The 26397-nt window shown below is 38.8% G+C and overlaps 1 protein-coding gene across 1 annotated transcript; it reads left to right on the forward strand.

The window, feature by feature from the left end:
* Positions 1 to 3891: 3891 nt before the first annotated feature.
* On the forward strand, positions 3892 to 26397 carry LGSN (lengsin, lens protein with glutamine synthetase domain). The gene is made up of 5 exons (XM_033054457.1): positions 3892 to 3921; positions 9642 to 9701; positions 10286 to 11246; positions 23287 to 23465; positions 25098 to 26397. The coding sequence occupies exons 1-5, from the start codon at positions 3892 to 3894 to the stop codon at positions 26295 to 26297; spliced, it is 2430 nt and encodes an 809-aa protein (XP_032910348.1). The 3' UTR covers positions 26298 to 26397.

The following is a 26397-nucleotide window of genomic DNA, read 5'->3' on the forward strand; positions in this document are numbered from 1 at the left end:
GCGGGCATGCCCCGGCCCCGCCGGGTACAGGGGGGCCTGGGGGCCCATGGCACCGCTCCTGCCGGATAAAGGCGGGCCCAGGGGCCCATGTCTGCCGGGTTGAGGCGGAGCCTCGGCCAGCAACCGTGCGGGGGGAGCTGGGGGCGGAGCCTCACTGCAAAAGAAAGGGTGCCCTATAGTCCAGTGCGCCTTATCTGATCTACAAAGTTGTGAATTTTGCCGACTCCCAGGGGGTGTGCCTTATAGTCCGGTGTGCCTTATAGTCCAGTGTGCCTTATGGTCGTGAAATTACTGTAAATGGAAGGAAACTACAAAAAGTGATATTTTAAACTGGGTTTTTTTTGTTTTTTGACAATGCATGAAAAAACCCACCCTTTTGTAAGTAGCTGGAATCAGAAGTAGTTTTAGGCCACGATGACAGTGAAATCTGCCTGAAGGTTCCTATCCATTCACCAGTGAATCTTTCCCCTGAGTTGGCAGTTGTTTGCCACAGTGGCTGTCACCAGAGAAGCTGGTTCTCTTTTTTTAGCTGCTGAAGAGCTACTAATGGGATAATGAGCAGTTTGCATTTTCTCATTAGCACTTATTCATCATAGACAGTACATACAAAGCATCTGTATCTAAAGTATTAAGTAACCTCTTTTGTGATGTTTGTTCTGTGTTATATTTTTGAAGTGTCTAGACTTTTATATTGGTATTTGATAAATTGTGTTTGAAGCCTATTTAAAGTAAATAATTATGCAAAGTCATGGTATCACTTCTACATTGTAAAGTAAAGGGATTATTTTGTGTAAATCTTTGTTTCTCCTCCAGAAAACACTTTTTTGAGCTGTTCTTCTCAGGATCCCTTTCCTGTGATGTAGGTATGAAAATATTATTCTGCACTGTACATGCCCTTCAGTAATCTGGTTTACTTATAATGATGCTAAAAACTGCTTTGTAGCCAGTATATCTGGAAAAAGAACATTTTTAGCACATTTATGCTAATAGAAAATTGAAACCGTCTCAATGCCTCTTAGCAAGGAAGATGAACTTTGCTACGCCTACCTAAAGGGTTTTAGGACTGGAAAAGGTTCTTCTGTAATGAAGCAGAAAGCGAGGATGGAATGAAAGATAGGACAAGAATTTTAGGACAAGCCTAAGAGGCAGGTCTGCTTCAATTCATCTCATCTATCTGCCAGGAAACAAGGGGTGGATGAGCATGGCATGGCTGTTTCTCACAGCTGTGTTCCTGATCAAGCAGTAAATATTACTCCATACATTTTGGCCCTTTCTTATTGTGGCCAATGCTAAACTGGGTTTTCAGGAATTTGGAATTCATCACTTATAATGTCTCTCATGAAATCAATGATAAATGTAAAATAAATATTAATACTTTTCCCTCATAAAATGTCTTCCTCTCGAGTTTTCTGATTTTTTTTTTGTGGTTTTTTGTTTTGTTTTGTTTTTTGTTTTTGTTTTTTAAAGACTGGAGAGAGGTTTGTTTCAGGAAGAATACTGCCATATCCATTTTGAAAGCAGGTTTTTACAAAAGCTTAGTTGCAGAAACTACCTTTCTGAATGTATATATAAAAACCATCTTTTATAAACCCCTGGATTTTTCTCATGAGATAGAGTAGCTTTGTCTTGATTTATCTTATTTCCCAAAGGTGGGAAGATGATGACCAAACAATGCTCTTTGCAGTAATCTGTGTGTTGTGGTAGATCTGAAATGAGCTTCCATCAGTTTCTGGATCTGATTCTTAGATTCTCCAATCAGCAAAGTTCTTCTGAAGCCAGCAGCATCTTGCAGGCAGATCTTAGCAGAGAATCCCCTCCCTCTCCTCTTTCAGTCTATCCACAAATCAAAACAAAACAACACTTTTTTAAAGAGGATCTGAAAAACACTTGAGATGGAAATAACTGATTCTTTGAGCATTAATGAAAATATTGTTTCTTGCTAATGATATTTGCAAAATTGGTGCCTCAACTACACTATTTAAAGCAGAGGTTGCTCTTTCTTGTCTTTATGATGTTTAGCAGGACAGAATAGAACAGAATGAGAAGTGTACCAGAGATGTTTTGTACTTGCAAGAATGTAATGAAGTTAATAAAAATATGTATAAATGAATCAGATGCACAATCATATAATAATTTATTCTGGATAGTATCTGTGGTGGTTATCAGACTTGATCTACCACTTAAATCAGAGCCAACTCTGAACTTGTCTCAGGGCATTCTATAGTCAATTTCTGAATACCTCCAAGGATAGATATTCCATACTCTGTCTGGGCAACCTGTGCTAGTGTTTGACTACCGTTGTTGTGAAGAATATTTTTCTTGCTCTGAAAAATGAGATTTTTAACCTGAAGTGTGTCTTTTCTAAATTAAGAACTGAGGTTGTTTCTTCTTGTATTCAAAATGGTAAAAATGGGAAGCCAGAAGAACTGTCTGTCTGGCCTCTACCTCTCAGACAGTTTGGTGAATAGTCCTGCTCAGAAGCATCCTTTTGACATAACTCATCCTAACAGGCTCACAAGCATGGCAAAGTGTAGGTCTGTGGCAGCTGTACATTGCCTAGAAAAGGAACTGTGCAATTGTGCCTACTGGTGTATAATGGCAGTCTGAGGCAAACATTTTTAAAAGAACTATTCTGAAAGCAAAATGCTGACTTCCATGATATCTGTCATGTAGGAACCTGGTCCTACTAAACGGTCTGGGTGTTGAATTTTTTGGTGTCTGGGTGACCAAATGTCAAGACATGTAAGCAAGCCTTTTTCTTGAATACTAGCGAACTTCCACTTGCTTCCTGCTCTCGTCTGTGACAAATGGGGCAGTTCAGAGGGGGCAGTTACAGAAATTGCATGGATGGAGTCACAAATGTATGATCTCTGCCCTACAAGAAAAGGAAGGGTTTTCAGAATCCCCGTTTGGGACTTGGGCACTTACATTTACACATTGGACTGATGACACTCAAGATTTTTTGTGAATTATAGCTCCTAATGCATAGTCATTATGTTGGGGGTAATTTTAGCAAGGTTTTTTTGTTCGGTTTTTTTTTTTGGGGGGGGTTTTTTGGTCTTTTTTTGAGTATTAAAAGAATGCCAAACCTGAGTTTTCACATAATTAAATGCCAATCTGAACATCATATTTACTTGAATTTATTGAGTGATGGGTTGTCAGGTAGGGTTGCTGTAAGCACAACAATATGGACATCCTTTAATTTTATGTCATCCGAAGGAACTTGAATGAGTGAAATGTTTGTTAAAAACAATCCTATGAATACATATTAGACCTGAAAAAAAATAAGAAAGATAAGCTTAACTACATAATCTTTGAAATATTTTTAGATATCTACTGCAATAAATGACGCCTCTTCAATTCTAATGTAACTAGATGCATCACTATGAATTTGCAACATGCAAGCCAGAATAACCGGCTGGTGCTGCATGTTGTTCTTCCAGTGTTCTGTGCCTTTCAAACCCCTGTTCACGTGCCTCAAAATCATACTGCTGTTTTAATGCCCAGTGTAGGTTTTACCTCTAAGGAGCCTAACAATAGCTTCTATTCCAGAGCAGAAATGGCTTGTTACAGGACAAAAGCCTTTTGTGAGGAGAAAAGTTGAGCAAACCAGTTTTATGCTCAGTTGCCTTTGTTTGCAGGCAGGCAGCTAATAATGTGTTTGCCAGTTTACTACTTCCGCGCTGTTCCAGAAAGCAGCGCTCTTGAGCATGACTCATTGGGGTTGCTCTTCATGCTTCATCGTCTGCGTGGCCTTCTGGGAAAAGAACTTTACAGCAATTCTGTGTGAACTACCCTTCATTGTGTCTGTGCCTATAAATATGGGATAGCTTTCTACTAGATTTTTACTAGGCCATTTCTAATGGTGACCTGAACTAGAATGAAGTGGACATGAACAAAAAGGAAGATGTTACTCAGCAGGTAAGAGACTGATCATGAATGATTTCTGAGCAGGTATACTGATGTAAAATGCTTCTTGCATTTACCTCAAGATTTCAAGTGAGTGCATTATTCCTTGTGAATTATGTGCAAGGCTCTTCATGCATGTATGTTGAGTGTGGTCTGATCCTGAAGAAAGTGGATGTCAAAAAAAGGCTTCTTGTTTAAGCTGAAAACACTCCATTTGCCTTAGGAAGCAAGTCTAAGAGATTTTGACTTCCTATTAGTTTCATTTACAGCTTTATTAAAAATAACAAAAATAGATGTCGTAAATCTGATCCTCTTAATATTACTGGGGAAATAAATTGGCTTTAACTTCACTAATGCAAATGAAAGAACTACAGTCTGTGTATTGGATCTGACCTGGATTAGAAAGTGACACTCTTGAGTCAGGCTACTGGCCCAAATGGAAATGCTTAGTTTCTCTATAAGTGCATTTTAAAACAGATTCTTATCCTGAATTCATTCTTTTGTGGTCTCAAACCACTGTGAAGGAAGGATCAGCTTATTCATTTTGACACTCTGCCTTATTTAGGGATATATTTTTTTTTTAACACAGTGCAGGTTGCATAGTCAAGGGAAAGTAATTGCAAATAATCTTGTTACAAGGACAACTCTGTTGCTTTGAAGCAGCAAGATAATCAATGACCTTGAGAAGCTTGTCTGGTAATTGTGTTGTGTAGTATGAAGGCTTTGAATGGGCGTAGCAGACAAAGGCAGGTGTTAGATGTGAAAATTACTAGCACAATATTGTGAGCTAACCTCACTCCATTCATTTTCACATGAAGGATATTAATAATTGAGAATATTTATGTTTCAGAGAAGGAAGAAGACTTTTTTTGCTCCTCACATTGCCACACATCTCCCTTGACCTATGGCAAGTTTGTGCTTCAGCTTTTCCAACTGCAAAATAATGGGATGTACCTAACATTTATGCCACTTTCACATCCTTCACGATGAGGTTTTTGTAGCAGTAAATCACTCTCAAAGAGCCACTTTATCAAACAAGGTCACTGAGGGAGAAATTAGTCACAGCAATATCTTTACAAAGTATGTGTTCCTCATGTTTCTCTCTTACAAACAAGCAGTGTCTGTTTATCATTGCATGCCTTATTTAAGCACTGCACCCAAGAGCCAAAACCCCTCTCTGTGCTTGGAGATACTCCCTGGAAATATCTGTGTTGTTCTCAGTACAGCTCCATGGCCAGATTCTGTCCTGGTTCAAACCTTTGTAGCTCCAGTGTCTCCAGTGAAGCTTCATTAATTCTCAGCAGTAGATAATATGTTCTTGCATCCGCTGCTCCTTCGCTGCCTGGTTGCTGGGGAAGCAGCAGGGCAATGCTTTCTGCATGCCAGGGAAAGGGGCAGAGAAAGCACTTGGACACAGAACTACTTGCTTTATGGGTACTCTTGTGCGAGGTCTTAAGCAGCACCTCCTGCTGTCTTGGCTTCAAGTATTCAAAAGTCATTACTACATAAAAAGATTAAATAAACTTGATGTACCAAACTGTGAGAGCTGTAAAGGGTAACCTGGTAACAGCCAGAGTGGGACAGAAAACATTCCTTAGCCTTTAGAATATGACAGTATTTGAAAAGAGAAAAAACTGACTTTTGAATTAGAACTGGAAAAAAGTTCAATCAGTGTAAGCAATGTCCCATGTCAGCATGACCTGAACAATATTTCTGCATTTTTTTTAGAGTGGAAACATTTAATTTCAGGTTTTCAACACTGTTTTATATGATTAAAAAAAATAAAAATCTAAGTGAAACGATTAATTTTTCATAAATAAAAAAATAATCCAACCAAATCCTATATATTTTTTACATTTGTTTTTGTTTCCCATAGTTTTCTATTTCTTAGGTTTACCAGATTTTGACATTTAGATGTTCTTTGCAAAAATAATCTTTCCTTCTTGAAAACTCTATAGCACCAACTCAAGAAGATCATTACAATTTGACCTCTTAAAAACCAGTTAATGAGATTAACTAAAAAATGAAAATGTGACTTAGCCCCTATTGTATTTTGTTGAATGCTTGCATCACGTTTTTAGGTAGTCAGTAGCAGGAACATTGAGTTATTTTGTTGATTAAGTATACTAAAGCTCCTGCTAGAGTTTCACCTAGCCTTTTTCACCTTTTCCTTTGATAGAAATCTTTCTGAAGCTATTCATCCACAGTTACTCAGAGCTCTTTTTAAACTAATTCCGTTTCTCTCTTTGTTCCCCCTTTCAAATGCTTTACTGAGAGTTTATTTTTTCTCATTTCCATGTCTCTTTTTGTCAATATGTTTTTGAGAGAGGTTTATAAATTGTAATAGTGTTTGCAGTCTTGCCTGAAGTCATGACACAAACAAAAAGTGGGAGAAAAATTGAAAGTTCCCCCTGCAGCACCTGAATTTTCCACGTAGAACGCTATGGATATATTTTCAATCACCTATAATATAATTTTAATACGAAAGTTCAAGAATTGCCCTGGATTTTCACCTGTTTCACACAACACAAACCTCAGTATTTGTTATTCCTCCCAAAGGCAACACTTTACATTTCCAATGCTCTCAACTTGGCAGGTTTACAGATGAACTGCCTTTTGGCTGCACTGTATTTCATGATATAGTTAATACACCACTTCAGAGCTGCACAAAGCCCAAAGATGAACACAAACTGATTTAGAGAAATTGCTTTAAATTTATATTTTCTGTGTTGCCACAAGATATAAGATGTCCCTCAGATGTGGAATCGTGGTCGCATGCCAGAAGTGGCACTTAATTTTGTAAAGTAGAGAAAGCAATTTCATCTGCACAATGCTGAAATATTTACCTGCTGTTACTGTCCTCTATTCTCTCCTCTTCCTACCTGCATGGTGCCTTAACATGCTGCTGTAAAGCTTAAGTGTAGCCGTTATCTGCTGATAGTCAGAGGCATCCAGACTCTTGTGTACTCAGAGTGACACAGCAGGAGCGTAGTGATGATGAGTAAAGCTGTTATTTATGAGTTGAGATTATCCATAAAGGGAAATGAATTGTGATCCAGCCTGCTCTTCCTGCCTCTTGTAGGACTTGCACTGGTCCACCTCTGCCTGAAGCCTTGCCCAGTGCAAACTCCAGTACAGAAAGGGATCGATGTATCAGCACAAATTGCAGCACTGGCACAAGTAGACATAAAGAAATCACAACTTGGGAAAGTACCAATAAATATCAATGAATAACATCAGATAAAACATTAGAAAGAAAAACCTAAACCTCAGATCTGTTGTGCAATGTGACCCACACTGTTTGTATTTTGGAGCTGATTTTTGGCAGGAATATTTGAATTGCTGCCCAAGTGCTTCTTGGCTAAGAAAGGGAAAAAAAATTCAGATCTGCCAAGACCTCTGACTTAAGGTGCAAGCAAATATTCAAAAATCAGAAAACAAAAATTAATTGATGCTGAAAAAAATTGGGTAAAAGAACTTAGAAGTAACCTATTTCCTAGTACTGTTGACGCAGAACAAAAATGTAGGAACATTCAGGAAGGAAATTAAAAGTAGTCAGAATTTTTGCTGTATTAATGCCATGACTGTTTTGCTTTCCTTTCAGCACAGCACAACACTTGGTTCAATTAAGTAATCATTTGTAGCCAGCTTACTTGCACTGTGCCTCTTTCAAGGCACTATGTCACTTAACCATCCCTGTCTTCTGTAGAAAAAAAAATTCTTTCAAGAAATAAAAAGTTAAACAGATAAACTGAAAGTCCAGTTCCTGGGTGGTCCCCCCTCTCTACCCATGTACTAAGCCTTTACCACATAAACTACTAGACAAGTAAGTGTAAGTCTGTGCTATATCTCATGCATATGATTGTCTTTAATATGAAGAAATGCTGTTGTGGTACCTTGTAACAAGTATAGAAATGTTTATTTCACTGCAGAAAATACTGTGAATGAAATGAAATGAAATGAAATTAAATGAAATTAAAATAAAATGGAAAATGAAATTTTCTAAATTAAAGTCCATAATGTTTGAGTTTATTTAGAAATTAAGAGTAATTTCCCTGCAAAAATTCGCAATGTGCCTTTTGCTGAGGACCTAAAGTAATGAAGAGGTTTTCTCTGTATAATTGTAAGAGTTTTGTTTATTTGAAAATAAAAATTATCACTGTTTTTCTTTAAGAGTAATGGGTATTTCTTTTGGGTCTAATATCAAACTGCAGTACCATAGTCTAGTTATTAATGGAAAATAAATCCTTTCCAAACTACTGTAGACTCATCAGTTATTCGAGGTCTGTTGCAAAAGAACATTTCCATTTACAAACTTGCAAGTGATCAGTCCTTTTCCTGCTCATGTCTATTCAGAAGGAATTTGTTTTGGTAAGGATTAAAATGTGGAAATGGTATCTTGTGTTCATGGAATCCTTTAGAATGTCTAGTTGTATGAAGAAGTTGTTTTCTGACATTTTGCTTTCAACATATGGACAATCCTTTGTCTGACTTCAGTACAGATGTTATATAAAAGGATGAGCTCAACTGTCCTTCATTTTGATGAAAACTTTTCAGAGATCTACAATATAGATAACAGGCAAAAAATTTGTCTAATTTTTAAATTTTCAATAGGTATCAGCATGCATTATAAAGCAGAAATGTATAAGGCATTATGATTGTGTCACTGGTTTTTAATTACTCAAAGGAAACAAAAGAATTCTGAAAACCTCATAAATTGTAAATCAAGATATTTTGATGATGGTAGCCTCTGCCACAAAATATATTAAAGCAAGTATTTGTCATAAATTAATGATAATATAATTTTTTTATGACTATAGCTTTCATAACTGGAACTCTACTTTCTCTCAAAAAATAATGTTGTATGATTAGGAATTTAATGTGATGGATCTTTTATTTTAAGACTTGTGTTTTTCTATTTGGCAGACCCTGGTTCCTCCACTCCTACTGTTTCTCCCTCAGCTGCATTCCTTTTTTGTATTACTAAGCAAAGTATTAAAATTATAATTCCAAATTATAATCTGGTTTTGTCCACTTTGCTTTTCAAAAAGTTATTTTATTACATTTCTACTCCATAATGATACAGACCTTTAAGAATTAAGTCTATTCTGCATGTCTGAATGTGTAAGGGTATCAGCAAACACCCAGAATTATTTTATGGGATATTTATTATAGGGTGTGTTATGGGAATAAACCAAAACCCTTGGATGAAGAAATGAATTCATTAAACACAGAGTGCTAAAATTGGGGTAGGAAAGGACTTGTGAATGCACCAGTGACTGTGTTTGATTGCAAGTGTGCATCACAGGCGTATCTCTGTCAGGATATGTATGTGGGAGTCTATCTCCCCACAGAGCTGCTGGCCAGCTGCCTCCCACACCACCAGCAGTGTCCCAGTGAGCTCCAAAGCAGCTGTACATACAACCTGCCATGGAAATTCGGGGCAGGCAGGAGAGAGGGAAGAGACATTCCTGTGAGCTCCTCATTAGGAGAGAAACTGTAAACATCTTTTGATTTCAGAATGATGGAAAATAGCATGGCAAGAAAATAGTGTGAAAAGGGTGGAATCATGCAGAAAAAGAGAGTTGTTAATGAACTTAATGTAGACAATGTAGCTGCTTCATTCCATATGCACATTGGATTCTGCTGCCTTTCCTTCTACATGCCTTTTGTCTGCCAACAGAAATCACTTTTGCGTTACCCAGTCTGGCATTCACTTTGCTTTTGTGCAGATCCCTTCTTCTGGAAATTCAGAAATTGGAGAGAGTGCAGATTATTCCTTTGTGGAAAAGGTAAAGAATGGTCTAATTCAGAGGATATTCCTTGATTTCCCAGTGTTTTCACAGGTGTTAATTCCAACCCAAGCAAACCAAGGAGTGTTCATATCTCTTAAATACATGCCTGAGTAGGTGTACATTAGTAATATAATAGTTTGTGTTTGGCTATGCAGTGATTTTGGTTAAACTAAGTCAGGGAGTCTTTTTAGACATTGTGAAATGAAGAATTCAATCATTACCTTGATAATTAACCACAATACTGAAATCTGTGCTATATTGCAAATACTAAAATACTTTTTAACTTTAAAGGACATATGTTTGGCAAATGATGTCACACAACGTACTATGTCATATTATAATCTACTAAATCTGGCTAAGAGCAGTATTATGAAGGTGTTTTCTCCAATCTTGTTCTAAAACATAAGAAAAAGAATTTTGTGAGATATTTTAAAGATCAAAATACATGTTCACAGAGACTTCCATCATCAAGAAGTAGTGGAAATACTACAAGGTAAATGCAGCAGGTGGTAGTGCTACATTGCCATGTTCTGTGTCATTCATGCATGTTGTTTGGTTGTATATTTTATTGCTGGTTACAGAACACATCTGAAAGTGACAATGATGAAGTTGATGGCAACAATATATGTGGTTTCAGAAAGAAAAAGGGAATCAAAGGTCCTATTCCTCCTTTAGAAAATGAGAAGATGGAGCTGTCCCACACCTCTAAAATCCCAGATCCTTGTCCCCTTAAAGGAACCACTGGTTGCTCAGAACCACCATCAGAGCAGTCTCTTCAAAGCCCCACTGCCTTTCCTCAAGTGGACAGAGGAGGTGACGACAATTCCAATTCTGGCAGAGATGGTAAAGAAGTCAGGTGTGGAGAAACACGAGAAACACTGGAATATGCTGATACTGGGAGAAGAATAGTAGGAAAAATGTATGAGGAAACAGATACAGCAACTCAGATGAAGTTGCCCCCAGGTGCGCAGTCTGTGAGGGATGCACAGAAAGATGTCTGCATGGAGGCAGTGCAAAGGGAGAAGGACTGTGAGCAGGCAAGTGGTAAAAGGGGTAAGCCAGAAGAAAAAGTTGTCAAGTTTCATGTGACAAAGATGGACTCCCTAGGAAGTGCTGCATCCATGCCAGGGAGCTGTACTGCCGAGTCCTTCAAGGGGGCACCTGGCATTTCTAAACGAAGTCTACAAGAGTTGAAAAACCTGCTGAGTGAAGGTCATCTGCCTTCTCATGGGCCCAATTTCTGTGGCACTTTTGCTCAGAAAAATCTGAAACCTCGGGACAAAGCAGCTGAGAAGCAGGGCAGACCTTTTGAGACTTTTAGTCCCCATTTTGGAGAGGAAAAGCAAAAGTATCTCAGCTTCCACAAGGAGGGAATGGGGCAGCAGAGCAAAACCGTCCTGGTCCTCAGCTCTGCTGGCTCTGATCAGCAGCAACCAGTGGGAAGCAATGTGGATCACCTTATTCTGGGGCTGCCAGCAGCTCCTACACCTGCAGAAAGTACAGCTCCTGAGGTTCAGTTTGACTCCTCCACAGGTCTCGACGGTAAGGATACTTAAACATCACTTGCTCTCCTCTTAAAGAAATTGCTCCTGTTGTTTTGTGGTGCTTTGCTAAGCTGCAAACTTAAGTCCGAGTTAGTGCAAGAGAGAATTGACAGCTGTGGTTTCTGTGTCATCAGGATGGATTGGATATTATGCTCTATGTCTATGCTGCCTTTTTTTTTTTAAAGGAAGGCATTTATAAAACCCAACTGCCTGCCAAAACTTTTCACGCACAAGTGGTCATGTCTTTTCACTAAAACTGAAATATTTCCTCATTTAAACCGAGTGCAGGCAACATTTCCTAAAATTCAGCTAGATACTACAAAGCTCTAATGGCATCTGCACTTCTTAAAATCTCCTTTTTTAAAAAACATTTCCAGCAGTAGAAATTGGTCCCATGTAGAGATGATGTTTTCAATTATTTGTCTTGTGAGAGGACTGGAATGCAAAAACATCTCTTATAAATTAGAGAGGAAGAAAAGCAAATGAGGCAGAGACAACTGCCACTTATTTCATGCTGTTCAATAAGTCCATTTTGGAAGTGTTTTTAGAGACAATTAATTGCTACTAATAGGCTGTGATTTCTTTGTAAAAGCTTCTGGTCTATCTGGATCAACAAACTGAAAACTATTATTAGCTATGATAATGTAATGGACTTGAACAGTTTGTTGATATATTTCCAGGAAACACAAAAACACCAGCTTGTCAGTTGTATGAATATGAGATTAATACATTTCCATGAGCATCAGTCTGAGATCACATTCAGCTTTCCAGGACAGATATATTTCCTTTTGACTTATCTTACTGATACAAGAAGCATGAATCTCTTAATTGATAAAATACTTTATCCATCATTAACTATGTAGCAAAATATAATAATAGTAATTACATTTTTACAATAATATTAATTTATCCTTTTTTTCTCAACTCTCCTGACAAATGGATAGAAACCCTTCTATAGATACTCTGTAAAGAGACAATTTGAACATGTCAATTTTGTTAGCTGCTGCAGGATTTTTTGGCAGACATTTTGTATTACCCAGTTTGAGCAAGTCTGAAAAAGATATCCATGAACAGTATCAGTGTTTACTGAAGGCACTGCATGAGAAAGACAAAGCTTTGAAAAGATATTTCACACTTGAACCACTCTCTAGTCATATCTATTAGAATAAAAAGTTTAGAGGATTATTTCTCAGCCTACGCTTGATACTGTTCCCTTTCCACACTGCATTGTTTTTCACATTGCTAAAGACTAGCAAAATTTGTTATCAAAAATTTAACACTACTGTGTTCTCACTGTCTGCTAAACCAGCAAGTCTATTTTAAAACTTAGGACTAATTATTCTTTGTCATAGCACTACTTACAAGGTGGAGGGAACTGATGAAATTAATTGCAGATTCTACAGGGAGATTTCAACCCAGTCGCAACCATTCAACATGAAGTGGCTAATCCAAGCTTATTACCTAGTCAGTAAAGACAGGCATTTTGTCTTCAAAAAGGTATTAGAAGTGGATGAAAAATTGATCTCTGAAGGTGGGTGTGTATTTCCACTCAGTGGGGAAGAAATCATGTGATGATTAGTTTAGATCTTTTGTCTAACTCTGAGATGCCTGAAGCTACCTGGGATTAATCCTGCCCTGGATGACTGTTGGTAGTGATGGCTGCAAGAGATGTACAGATGAGAACTAACTATGAGGGGAGCTGGGAGAAAACTGTTTTGCCTCATCAGGAAAGTATTCAATATCAAACATTTTGGAATGTCATGAGGTTTGGATTCCATTTGGCTTTTACCAAACAAGTTGTAGGGCTCACTGTGCATTTCAATAGTAAATGGAATGCACAGAAATAGTTTCTGTAAGAACTGTATGTGTCCAAAGTTTAATCTTCATTGAATACATTCAGTAACTTAACTGAAGAAAATGAAATTTTGGATAAAATTCTGAACTGTTTAATGAGCTTTTGCATAAACAGTATTTCATGGCTACCCATGGTAATTTATAAGATCAAGTCCTAAATATTAACATTTTATTGACTAAAACATTATGTTAAATATTTCAGTTGCCAAAGTGCCTGAAGTCTTGGATCTAAAGATATCTTGACATTGAATAGATCTGAAATAAGGTCTCAATAATTTGCAAGCTTTCAAATATTTGAACTTGCTCAAATCAGAAGACTTCATCCAAAACATTTGGAAAAATTGCAAGAGGTTATTTTTCAGATCCACTCAGTGTTGAGATATGGCCGAAAAAGGACTATACTTTATTGTTATAAAAGTACACAGTTAAAGGACAATCTCTAGGGATCAACAGTAGAAAGGTTAAAATATGTAGCTGAGCATCAGTAATTCAGAGTACATCAGAAGATTTATATGCAGTCATGTTAGTTACATGGCTAATATCTCTGTAAAATGATAGATCCATATATTTTTTCCAAAATTCTGATTGGACAGGGTGGAAATATTACTGCATGTGCATTTTGTCCATTTCTTGTCAGATATTTTGTGAAAGAAGTGCTTTGACATGGAAAAAAATAATAGAAAAGAAGCAGACGTCAGATATTTGGATTAGTAAGAAAAATGTCACTTGAACAATGTCAGAGAAACTGGAGCTGAAGTTAAAACTAAAACTTACAGTAAATTCACGAATACAAGCCGCACTGAGTATAAGCCGCATCTCTGGATGTTGGCAAATATTTCGGTTTTTGTCCATAAATAAGCCGCACCTGAATATAAGCCGCTCTGTCGTTCGCAGCGAGGACCCGCATGCAACAAAGTTGCCAAATACTAACAGAACCGCGGCATGGCGGGGGGTTTACTGGCTCAACTAAGGCTGTGCAGGCTCGGCCCGCTAGGGGTTGCTGACGGGGCCAGGTGGCCCAGCTTGGTGGTGCCGCTCGGGGCTGGCCACCGCCTCTGGGTATGCTTGCCCCAGCCCCGCTCCCACCACGGCGCCAGCCGGGCACGGAGAGAGCACCCCGCTCATGCTGCGGCACTGGCCGGGCACGGAGCACCCCCTGCTCTCGCCACGGCGGCGGAGGGCGGGGGCAGAGTACCCCCCCCCCCCCGTCCCCGGGCCGCAGCAATGGCGGCGTGCCCCCCCCCGTCCTCCCCGAGCCGCGGCAATGGCGGCGCAGGGCCCCCGTCGGCTCCCCGAGCCGCGGCAATGGTGGCGCGCCCCACCCCTCCTCCCCGAGCTGCGGCAATGGTGGCACGGGCTCCCCCCCCACTCCCCGGGCCGCGGCAATGGTGGCGCAGGGTCCCCCTGTCTCTCCCCTGGGCTGTGGCAGAGGAGGCAAGAAGGAGCTCTCCCGCCTCTCTCCCTGCCCCCCTTGCTGCCTGCAGGGAGCCAGGGCAACACGGTAACACTGTAACAATCGCGGAATGCCGGCTTTTACTGGCAGGTGCTTGGCTCGGCGCCCTGGCTGGCACGTCTGGGGTTGTAAATGTCAGAAAATTATTCACAGATTAGCCGCCCCCGACTATTAGCCACACTTCCGGGTTTCCACCAAAATTTTTGTCAAATTGCTGCGACTTGTATTCGTGAAATTACTGTAATCTGAAGTGCTTTTCCATGGAAAGATAGAAACTAACACATGCAGCTAATTAGGTGAATATACTGACAACACCAACCTGAATTTAGGAATTTTATTTGCCAAAGTGTCTATATCTGATAATAATGTGCATTTCTGTAAGTAGGTATGGAGTTATCAATTACCAGGTGCTTCTTAAGTTGTCCAATGCCTGCGTTCTTGGGAGACAAAGAAGGATGATTCCAAATAGTAAAGAATAAGAATAACAGGAAAGAAAGTATGTAGTATTAAATAGCCATTCATAATATGTACATGCACACAGGATGGCTTCATGCATGTGCCGTATGTATAGTGCATATAGCACATAAGGTAGGTGTCTATTGACCTTTCTGAACTGAAATCTCACCATGTGCTCCTCTGCATGCTACTAAATTAGAATATTAATACTATAGTGGCCAGAGAAGAGGCCAAAGGAAATAACTTTATTCGAGCAATGTGAAGCACCCAAGGATCATTATACCCCAGAGTCTAGGCATATCACCCCCTGTGACACAGGGGGATGTGGGCTCCCGAGCCAGGGACTGCAGGTGGCCTCAGTAGCCACAGGCACTGCCACAACTGAGCCTGGTGACATCACACAGGTTGAGGAGAAATTGCTCTTCTGGACCTTAGGAAACAACATCACCCCAGGCATCTGTAGGCGAGCAAATCACTGGAATAAGTATGTCACCTGAGGTTTCAAATTTGCTTTGCATGTCTTGGTCTGTAGTCAGGATAAAGAAATCTACTCAGTGCAGACTACAGAGCTGGGCATCCAGAACAGCTCCAGAAGCAGGTCCTCTCAACAGGACTCATCTTCTAGACTGTGTATCAAGTATCTGGCCATGTAAATATGACCAACATGAGGCTGGGAACTGTTGGGAAGAGAGGAAACTTTCTAAAGAAAGAAAATATGTTTCAGCTATGGTTGCAGGTATCAGTGGCTACCTAATGACTATTGAAATTTCAAGCGCACAAGAAAGTCTGAATACTTCAAGAATCACATGCTGACCCCAAACACCAAGTTCCTTTGTTAACTTGGCTTTCCAAAGCAAAGCACATCAAGAAAACACTAGTAGGCTGTATTTCATATTTAAATTGGATTTCATCAGTCCTACAAGAAATCTTGTTTTCTACTGCAATATTAACCATATATTCTTACTCTTGACTTTTTCAAAGCTCTTCGTTTTAATAATGAGTCACTAACAAATGATGCTACCTAACATTTAGGGATGAATTATGAATCCTTCAGCAAAGAAATAGCTTAGGCTTTTCTCTCTATGGACATACAAAAATTTGCTCACACAGTGTGAACCAAATTTCAACTCCCCATGTGATTTCACTGTCCTTTGTGCTCACCTGGAGGAGACAATTTTGCCCCCACTGATTCTGCTCAGTAAATCTAGTCAGTCACAAGGAAAAGGAAATGGAGACTCGTTGGGAACTGTAAGTGGACAATCAGAGGATGTAAGTGGTCACTTCATAGACACTGCCTCTGCTGTAATTCCTGAAGAATAACAATGTCTCACTTTGGGGCTTAGCACTGTCTTTTTCACTTGGTACCCTTTTTGGCTCTGTATTTTACACAACCTGTGCCATTCTTGCAGCTCTCCTAAAGTGAAGGACCGAAGACATACTGTTTCTTCATGTGCTTTCCTCATGCCTTATCTGGGTTCAACAACATTTTTCTCTGTTTTTCTACATTTTGAATTGAGTTTGAGCAGAACAGGGCTGAAACTCAGCTCCCTTCTAAACCCTCTTGGTTGCCCTCATATTCTGTTGAAAAAAAGCAACATATTTTTTGTCTTTTTCTTTCCTTTTCTTTCTGAACTAAGCTATATACGACTCACCATTTTTTTAACCTAACAAACTCTAAGAACAAACCAAAGCAACCAAAAACTCTTTAGTCCTTTATCTTCCATACTAATTGCTGCCATCTTCCTCGTCTCTGACTCTGTATGATTTCCCACTTTTCCTCTTAATCTATATAAAAGAAAAATACTCAGACAGAACTTCCATCCAGTCTCTCTGATCTTTTTTCTCCTCTTTCAGCTGAGATTCAACTCATCTGTCTCTGGTATTTGTTGTAAGCTAGTCATGGTATGACTGTGAGAAAGAGGTGTATTCAGACAGTAACTCTTCCTATCCACTGGAGATGCTTTTTGTCTTTACAGTAATTGTTAAAGGTCCAAAAATTGTTAGATTGGACCTAGTGTAAGGGAAATGTATTCTCTGCGTGTTATGACTGCCAGCTACCTGTCCTTCTACAACATATTCATGAAAAGTTTAGTCCTTACTTTCAGAATTGTACAAAGTCTCTTCCCTACTTAGCCTTGCTTCCCATTTAGCATAGTGCTCTCCCTCATTCTGGAAGTGTTCGAGGCCAGGTTGGATGGAGATTTGAACAACCTGGTCTAGTGGAAGGTGTCTTTGCCTGTGGCATAGGCACTAGAACTGGATGATCTCTAATGTTTCTTTCAACTCAAACTGTTCTGCGAGTCTCTTGATTTTTTAAAATTAGGAAATATTTTTAGGCTGGAAGGGATTCCCAGTTTGCAACAGTGTAATTTCAACTTGTTTAGGATTATCAGTTAGGTAATTCCATTGGGTATTACACAACTTGAGTTTCTTCCAGACACCTGCACATATTGTTTTCAAATCCTCTAAATTTTGTACACAACTGCAATTACTTACCTCACTACAGAGCCATTTTTATAAAACATCCTGGAATGTAGAACAATATAGGTTATTTATTTTATATTTCATTTATTGAGAGATAAAAATGTACTTTGCATTTGACTCTTGAAGATGTATCTTCTCCGAGAAGCTATGTCATGCTGTTGTCATGCACTTTGGAAAGAGTAATTCATGGCTAATTGAAGCTATATATCAGTCTCTAAATTAGCTATAGAACTCATGAGAATGCTGTGCTTTTACATGGTCATACCAGTAAGAAACCTGCTTTGCAATTAAGTTTAAAAAAGAAAGCAGACCATCATGAGACAAAGAAATAAATGGAAAAGAAAAAGAATTGAAAGTTTTGCTTCCAAACAGAACAGGGAAATATTTTTACTGTCACCCATCCTTTGGGAGTTTCTAATATGCTTACACATTTATTCCCCTGCTAAGAATCTTATAGATGAGTTAAAATACAAGGTAGGAAACAACTTTTTATGTACTTTACTGCAGAAATCAAATCAGTAAACAGTTTTGGAGAAACTTTTTTTAGGTGAGAAAGAAATGGAAATTGCATATCTTTTCAATCAAAGATACTTCTGATCACTGCATCAATAGAACATTCAAATGCAACTCAAGTCTACTTACCCTGTCAAAAAAACCAGATGGGAATAGAAAAGTAGGAATAAGAATGATATCAACTGTAGGAAAAACTGTCATATAAGGTTTGAGAAATAAAGGTAGTTAATGTTTGAAGGCAAAAGTGAGAACAGTAAACAACATTCTGTGCAAAACAAGTAAACTGGCTGTTCTTAAGTATACAAACCAGAGTACTCTAAGGAAGAACAGACATGTTTAAATTAGTTCTGACAGAAATTTCCTTAGGATTTAGAAGAGTGTAGATTTGTGATAACCCTGGGGGACTCATTGCTAGTGAATACCATCAACACAAGGTATCTGTTTTTACAAAAGGGCTCAGTATAGATCCCCAGAGCACCCTGTGTTAGAGTTCTAACATAGTAAGCTCTTCTACTAGTAAGAAATTGTTTATTTTAGTTATGATGTGGTTTAATAAAGGACTGTGGGAAAGGGTGGCATTAAAGTTGAAAATGAGAGATTGATCTGGGACATACACTTCCTTCTGTTTTGGCACTTTCCTGTTGCTAAGAAAGGGAAGGCTGATGTCAACGATTTGCCCTAGCTGCTCTTAGCAATCTGGATGATTAATTTCAATATTAATAATCTAAGGATGGCACCACTCTTCTGCTATAAATAAAAATAGTAATAATAATAGCAATAATAATAGTAATAATAACAGTACTACTACTACTACTACTTATTATTATTATTATTATTATCATTATTATTATTGGTAGTAGTTTTAGTTTTGTGCAATTAATATTTTTTTTTTAATATGTGAAGATAGTTTGTAGATATTTTGTACTAATTACAGGAGAAAAAGGACTATTACCAGTTGTTTCTCAATAGTAACTTAAATGGGAAATGCAAAGAGACCATAGACAAGCAAACATTTTTTTTTCTGTGTCCTGCCAAAATGATGTAGTAGATGTTCAATGATCTGCTTAAAGAAAGATGTCCAGTCTGGATTTTTATTTGATTTTTGAAATGAAAATCTGAACAGAAATCTGTTCAATGAGCATCTCATTGAACTTAGGTGTTTCTTTAAGGAGACTTTCTGAAATGAAGAGGAAGATGCCCTTATTTCTAGACACCCAGAAACCTAGAGAAAAAGTCATACTCATGAACAGAATCTTCCCTTAGAGGAATGTAAAACTTTCAGACTGTGATGCTAAATCAGCTAGGTCTGTCAAATATTTGTTGCCTACTTTACTTCTAGCAACTAATGCTCTGGATAATCACTATATGAACTGAGTAAAGACAGAGTACTCCATTCCCTACTATACCTTTCCAAACTTTAATAATTACTGGTATCATGGATGCCAATTGTAGTTTGACAAAGATTTATTAAGTGTCTGCCAAGAAAATATATTTTGTGTCCTACGCAGTAGAAAAGTGAGCAGTTTGTAGTTATTACTTAAAAAAAAATCCCCTCTCATATTCCCAAAATCAACCAGAGGTGATATTTTTGTCCATCTTACAATTTACAGAAACGTTATTTAAATGAGAAAGCTAATCTGCAAATGATAAAAGAGATGAACTCTAAAAAGTACGTGAAGGCTGCACGATTTTTTCTATTGATGCTAAAAGATCTTGGAAAAAGGCTCTTGTAAATGAATAAGTGTCCTTTGCCTAGCAGGGTATCAACACTGGTATATAGATTAATTCTAGCCTAATACTAGACCAATATATACAATTTATTCTCTTAATTTAAAAAGATGTATCGTTGACCATAAAAGTCCAACTGGAGAAGACAAATTCTTGCTTCCTTAGTTATTAATTTTTGTTTTCTTAGTGTTCTTTAGAAATATTTTATGTGTATGAATTTTCTATTAATGTTTGTTCACATAATGGAATTTATGGTATTTATTCAAGTACCTTTAGCTTGAAGACAATGCACATATATAAAGTTTTGAAAATTACCTGCCATTGGCAGATGTTTAAATTACAGTAATTTCACGAATACAAGCCGCACCAATTTGACTAAGATTTTGCTCCTAAACCGGAAATGCGGCTAATAATCAGGAGCGGCTAATACAACCTCAGAAGTGCCTGCCAGAGTGCTGAGCCGAGCAGCTGCAAAGTCGGCATTTTGCGATTGTTACAAATCGCTACTTTGTTGCACCGTGGGTGGAGCCTAGCTCCCTGTAGGCAGCACGGGGGGCGGGGAGAGAGGCGGGAGAGCTCTCTTTCCTCCTCTGCCACAGCCCAGGGGAGAGACGGGGGGGGCCCGGCGCCGCCATTGCCGCGGCCTGGGGAGGAGAGGGGGGACCCGGGCCGCCCCTACCGCGGCCCGGGGAGGGGGGGGGAAGCGCGCGCCGCCATTGCTGCGGCCCGGGGAGGGGGGGGGGAAGCCGGCGCCGCCATTGCTGCGGCCCGGGGAGCCGACGGGAGCCCCGCGCAGCCATTGCCGCGGCTCGGGGAGCCGACGGGGTGCTTTGTCCCCGCCCGCCGCCGCCGCGGCAGGAGCGGGGAAACTCCGTCCCTGCCCGCCGCCGGCGCCACGGGCGCGGGAAAGCTCCGTCCCCGCCCACCGCCGCTGCCGTAGGAGCAGGGGAAGCTCCGTCCCTGCCTGCCACCGCGGGGCAGCGCCGACCCGGGGTGACCGAGCCCAGGGGCAGCGGCGGCCGGCCCCGAGCGACAGCGCCGGGCTGGGCCATCTGGCCCTGTCAGCGGCCCCTAGCGGGCCGAGCCTGCACAGCCTTAGCTCAGCCAGTAAACCCCGCCCTCCCGCGGTTCTGTTAATAATTGCACCCAGGTCCTCGCTGCGAACGACAAAGCGGCTTATATTCGTGTGCGGCTTATCTATGGACAAAAACCAAAATGTTTGCCAACACCCAGAGATGCGGCTTATATTCAGTGCGGCTTGTATTCGTGAATTTACTGTAAGTATATTTGTAGCTGTATTTTTAAAATTAATTTATGCATCAATAATATGAATGCACATAACATTTGTGTTTTTCTTATATTTTGATTTATATAATCTATATATCTCTGGAAAACTGTTTTAAAGGATTAATTAGATTAGAATTAAAGTTGCTGTTTGTTCATGATTTATATGCTTCTACCTGAAAAATATTTGTTCGGTAGATGGAAATTTAATAGACAACATTTCAAGACATTTTAAGAAATGCTTGCAAAATTTACATCAAAAATTGACTGATGTCAAGGGTTTTCAGCCAAGCCTTTGAACAATACAAGGACATAAAAATCTCAAGGTGACAGGTGGTTGACAGGAAATGTTTACCATCTTTGCCAAGGAAATTAAACGTATAAAATAATGCAGTGAGCACTGCTTTAAAGATGAAAGCCTCAGATTTCTGTCCCTGCAGTTAAAAAAAAAGTTCTCTTGATAGGAAGATTTAGGACTTAGAACTTTAGGAAGATTTTCAGAATCTTTTAAAGTTCTGTCAATCTATTGAACAACCACAGTTTATACATGTTAATTAATTTCTAAACAATGGTCATGTTCTTAAAAAAGACAAATTTGGTAACTGCCAGTAAACCTGTATCATGTAAAACACCATTACAGGATGACTGAAGTGATATTCAAGTATCTTTCTTGGTAGCATAGGCAAGATAAGGCCAGTTCTTGCTGTTTGCTCTTGTGTTTTGGCAGCACCCACAACAGAGGGAGTGTTATACAAAATATTTTAAGAGGATTTTCTTATTTAATATTCATCTTTTAAAGGACATATTGCCCCAGTGTTTATAGAAGACATTGAGAGAGAAAAAAAAAACAAAAAACACACTATTTCCATAAGTAACTTAGACCTGAAATGGACCAAAGAGGAAGGTGTCATGAAGTGAAATAAATCTAAATTATTTTCTTTCTCTTCAATTCTTACTCTGTTCTCCTATTTACTTGAATTCTGTTCTGTACTTTCAGCTACCATTCCTCATAGAGCACTGTTATTACTTTACCTTTTCTTACTTAAATGACCTAAAGTATCCTCCTTGGATCTAAGCTGGAGGATGCTCCAGTAATACCCAAAGATTCTGAGAAGTCTTCATGGCTACAGATGAATTTGTGGCCTTTTCAGGGAATAATCTGACAGCCTTGTCCTGTGCTAGGTGCTGAGCATTCTTACAGCCTTGCAACAGGCAGTCCTGCTTGCCCCAAAGGAGAGGTCAGAAAGCTGTGTTTGTGCCTGCTAGCTACTGTTAGAGGAGAACTGCTCTAATTTGGGTAATATGCTACTGGAGAGATTAGGATTGCACCCACCAACCTTCAGAGTGCCTCAGCATGAAGCTTTAAACTTTCCCTTGGAGGCTGGTAGTGAATGGTTGCTGTTGGAGATCTTCCACTGTGGATTTGAAACATCTGCAAAATTCATTTGTGCACATCCTCAGGAAGAATGGAAGATTTATCTCCTAGAAATGTGAAAAGAAATATATTTTTTCCCAATTTTTTGTCTGTTAATATGAAATGTTACTCTTGGTTGTTTTAGTTTATTGTACTAAGTGAAGTTAATGCCTTATGTAGTTTAACTTGAACAAAAACAATACACGGATACTCAAAAGAAAAGCAGGCTGAGAGATTGAGGTTGGTGAAAGGAAGGTCTCTCTGCTCCATTATAGAAATTATACTCAGGTGTTATTGCCTTCATGTCAAGAAGTTTATAGAGCCCTACAGCTTCTGCATTACAACTGATGACTCCATAACAAATGCATAAATGCATAAACTTCCCTTAAAAGTCATTACTTGTGCTGAAAGAAGACAGCAATCCTCAAGAAGACTTGACAAAGGTTTAGTAGAAGACAAGTGCCCTTCTTTCTGTATCAACACACTTTACAAAGTCACTGAAAAAACAGCCCCTATATTCTGTCAGTTTTCAGTGGGAAATAGGTTTTCAGTTACTGTTTTTGCTCCTAAAAACACCCAACAAACTTCATAAAACCTGCTTTTACCATGTGTTCTCTCGTTAATTGGGAAAAAAGTTTAAATTACAGACTATTCTAAAAGATAAGGAATTTTATACAGGATGGCAGGGAAAAATGCATGTGTTTATTTCCAAAACTCTTTCAGGATCCATATATTTTTCTCATTTTTGTATTTACACCCCATGCCACCATTTCCTACTATTGCATTTTTTAGAACAGCCTTATTCCAGCATTCATTATTTTGTTTGACATGAACATTCCTCTTCACTTCTAGCATTCAACAGAGATCCTGATGTAAACGGCCTGGAGAACCCAACTCTCCTTTACCTGCTCTCTCATATTGAATTTATTAAGCAGCAGATGGCCAGGGACAACGTGCAGTTTGTCAGATTTGAATCAATAGACCTCCATGGTGTGTCGAGATCAAAGAATGTTCCTTCTCGATTTTTTCAAGTAAGTTTTTTCATTTCTAGTTGTACCTTTATGTGTTTTCATGCCTCCATCCCTAAATTACATTTTTTTCATACTGCAGGCAGCAACTCCAACTTAGAACAAATTATCTGTTCCCTCCCCTTGCTCATGTTCCCAAAGGATCTGGACTTCTTTAATCATTGCAATCATTTATTCCTCTTCTCCTCCAAATAACAATCTAATTAGATAAGGCTAATAATTTCAGTTCTTTGAAGTACTAATAATCTCTTTCCTCAGAAATATCTTTTCAGATTCAACACGTTATAAAAAAATTTAGTTTTATGAACATCTCTAAATTGCAAAAAAGAAAGGAGTGTTTACACTGAGCAATAAAGTGACTGGAAATAAAATAACTTTAGTTATGCAAAATTTCATAATTATCAATAAGATAGGAAAATATCACTGATTTGCACAAAGATTTAAAAGCAATATTTGCCGTAGTAATGATTAAGGAAATAAAAATCTAATCAGGAAGCAGGATAAATTAGGTCTCAGTGTTCAAGAGGGAGATTTACTACTGTGGGGTAGTAGTAACCTTTGGCAGCTTTTTCAGTGCCAAATAGACAGCTTAGACTTCTTGGAGCAGAGTTCACCAGAGTGTGCAGTTTTGGTTACGGGTGTCACGCATTGATAATGTTGACTGCCAGCTGCTTAAAAGAAGACAGATTTCATTCATTAATTAATTAATTCATTCATTCATTCATTCACTCATTCATTCATTCATTCATATGAAGAGAAGCTACCATATGCAATTTCTGTCTGGATATGGAAAATTGGCTGTTTTCAGTTCTGAGCTTGCCCTTCCTGGGTTTGTTCTGTCTCTTCTACTCACACAAATGGAATTGTTTCCCTTAGAAGAATAAAGGTAAGATGTAAATATGAGCCAGATTCCACTTGATAGAACTTGGCCTAATTGCAGTTTTTGTCAGAAAATGTTTGATCATAAGGTAAGTCATAAAGGCACTTGATTGAATGTAGATGATCCTTCCTTGGGGTCTCACCCGCGTTTCATTTTCATCAGTTGAAGCTTTCTGTTCAAATGGAGAAGAAAGTATAATTATGAGATTTTCTTACCTGGAAGTGATTCCCTGCCTTTTACCCCAAATTTTTTGAGTCTAAAAAGTGAGATTTTTCTGTTAAATGTTGCATCTGAGAAACAGTATTTAAAGAGAAGTTATGGCCTGAATTGAATTGATATGAGTCTTGTGTGGTCACTTGAGTCTACTTAAACAAAATGGTCAGAGGGGATGGAAGCTAAATAGACTAAATATAGATAAAAGTCTCACTTGCAAAGAGTGCACCTAGCAGGTGATACCAATTATATAAACACCATACAAGAAAAGCGTTGAACAATTTTTTTGTCCTTTATGGAAATTTAAAAAATGATCATTGATGTCATAGTTTTCATGTCAATTTTTCAGAAAGTTGTTCTGATTTATAAAGACACAGTAACTGGCTCTTACCCTTAATGTCAGTGATCACTGCATTTTATTGTTCTTTTACAAAAATATCTTTGTTCTACCTGAGAATCTGAATTTTATGTCTTTTATATACATAAAAATACCATTGAGCTCTTTTCTGGTGTGGTAATATGTCATTCTGCTCTGTGTTTAGGAGAAAGCACTACATGGTATTGCCATGCCAAGAAGTTACCTTGAACTGACGCTGAATCCTAAAGATAATGAATTAGACTACATAAATGCAACCAATTTCAATTGTGACATAATTCTGAATCCTGATTTATCAACGTTTCGAATACTACCCTGGACTGAGCAGACCGCAAGAGTGATATGTGATTCCTTCACTGTGCTGGGCACCCCACTAATGACCTCCCCAAGGCACATTGCCAAGAAACAGCTGAGCCAGCTTCAGGACAACGGCTTTTCTTTGCACTCTGCATTCACTTATGAATTTTGTATTTATGGCATTACTGAAGTTGTAAATTCAAAGACAATATCCTTTCCTGCAGCCACGATACTAAATAACCATGACCAGACTTTCATTCAGGAGCTTATTGAAGGCATGTATTATGCTGGTGCCAACATTGAAAGCTTTTCTTCTTCCAGTGGGCCTGGGCAAATGGAGATCACTTTTCATCCAGCATTTGGCCTAGATGCTGCTGACAGTGCCTTCACATTTAGAACAGGCCTTAAAGAGGTGGCTAAGAAGTATAACTATGTGGCTAGCTTTTTCTCAGAATCAGGATTCTACAATTTGGGGGCTCTATCACATAGTCTGTGGGATCTGAATGGCCAGAAGAATTTGTTTTCTGCTGGTTATGGAGTTGAGGAGCTCTCAGAGCTTGGAAAAAATTGGCTGTCAGGTCTCTTGGCTCACACAGCAGCTATCAGCTGCCTGATGGCTCCTACCACCAGTTGCCGCAAGCCTTATTCTAAATACAGTAAAGAATCAAAAGAGACTGTAAATGCAAATTGGGCATATAATGATAACAGCTGTGCCTTTAATGTCAAATGCCATGGTGGAAAAGGCACTTATATAGAGAATAAATTGAGTTCTGCTGCAGCAAACCCATACCTGGTCCTTGCTGCTACTATTGCTGCAGGTCTAGACGGAATAAAGAGAGGACTCAGCTATGATGATATGCTTGAAGAAGAAAATCACACTGGTGATCTGAAACATTCATCAATCCCTCTGAAACTAGAAGATGCTCTGGTTGCCCTTGAGAAAGATGCGTGCATTAAGGAAGCATTAGGCGAAACTTTTATCCGATACTTTGTTGCCATGAAACATTATGAGTTAGAAACTGAAGAAATGGATAGTGAAAGGAATAAATGCCTGGGATATTTTATTTAGAAGAACCACTCTTCCATAGTGGTGCTGTGTAAATGCATACAGTGAATGGCTAAGATTCTTGAAATTAGTACATGTATTTACAAATGTTTAAATGCTTTGA

This window comes from Catharus ustulatus, chromosome 3 (assembly GCF_009819885.2).
Source record: "Catharus ustulatus isolate bCatUst1 chromosome 3, bCatUst1.pri.v2, whole genome shotgun sequence".
NCBI classification, from domain to species: Eukaryota; Metazoa; Chordata; class Aves; order Passeriformes; family Turdidae; genus Catharus; species Catharus ustulatus.

Coding starts and splice junctions, on each gene's coding strand:
- LGSN (XM_033054457.1), top strand. CDS start 3,892: ATGAACAAAAAGGAAGATGTTACTCAGCAG. Junction 3,922..9,641: donor AGGAAGATGTTACTCAGCAG/GTAAGAGACTGA, acceptor GCTTTTGTGCAG/ATCCCTTCTTCTGGAAATTC. Junction 23,466..25,097: donor TTCCTTCTCGATTTTTTCAA/GTAAGTTTTTTC, acceptor CTCTGTGTTTAG/GAGAAAGCACTACATGGTAT.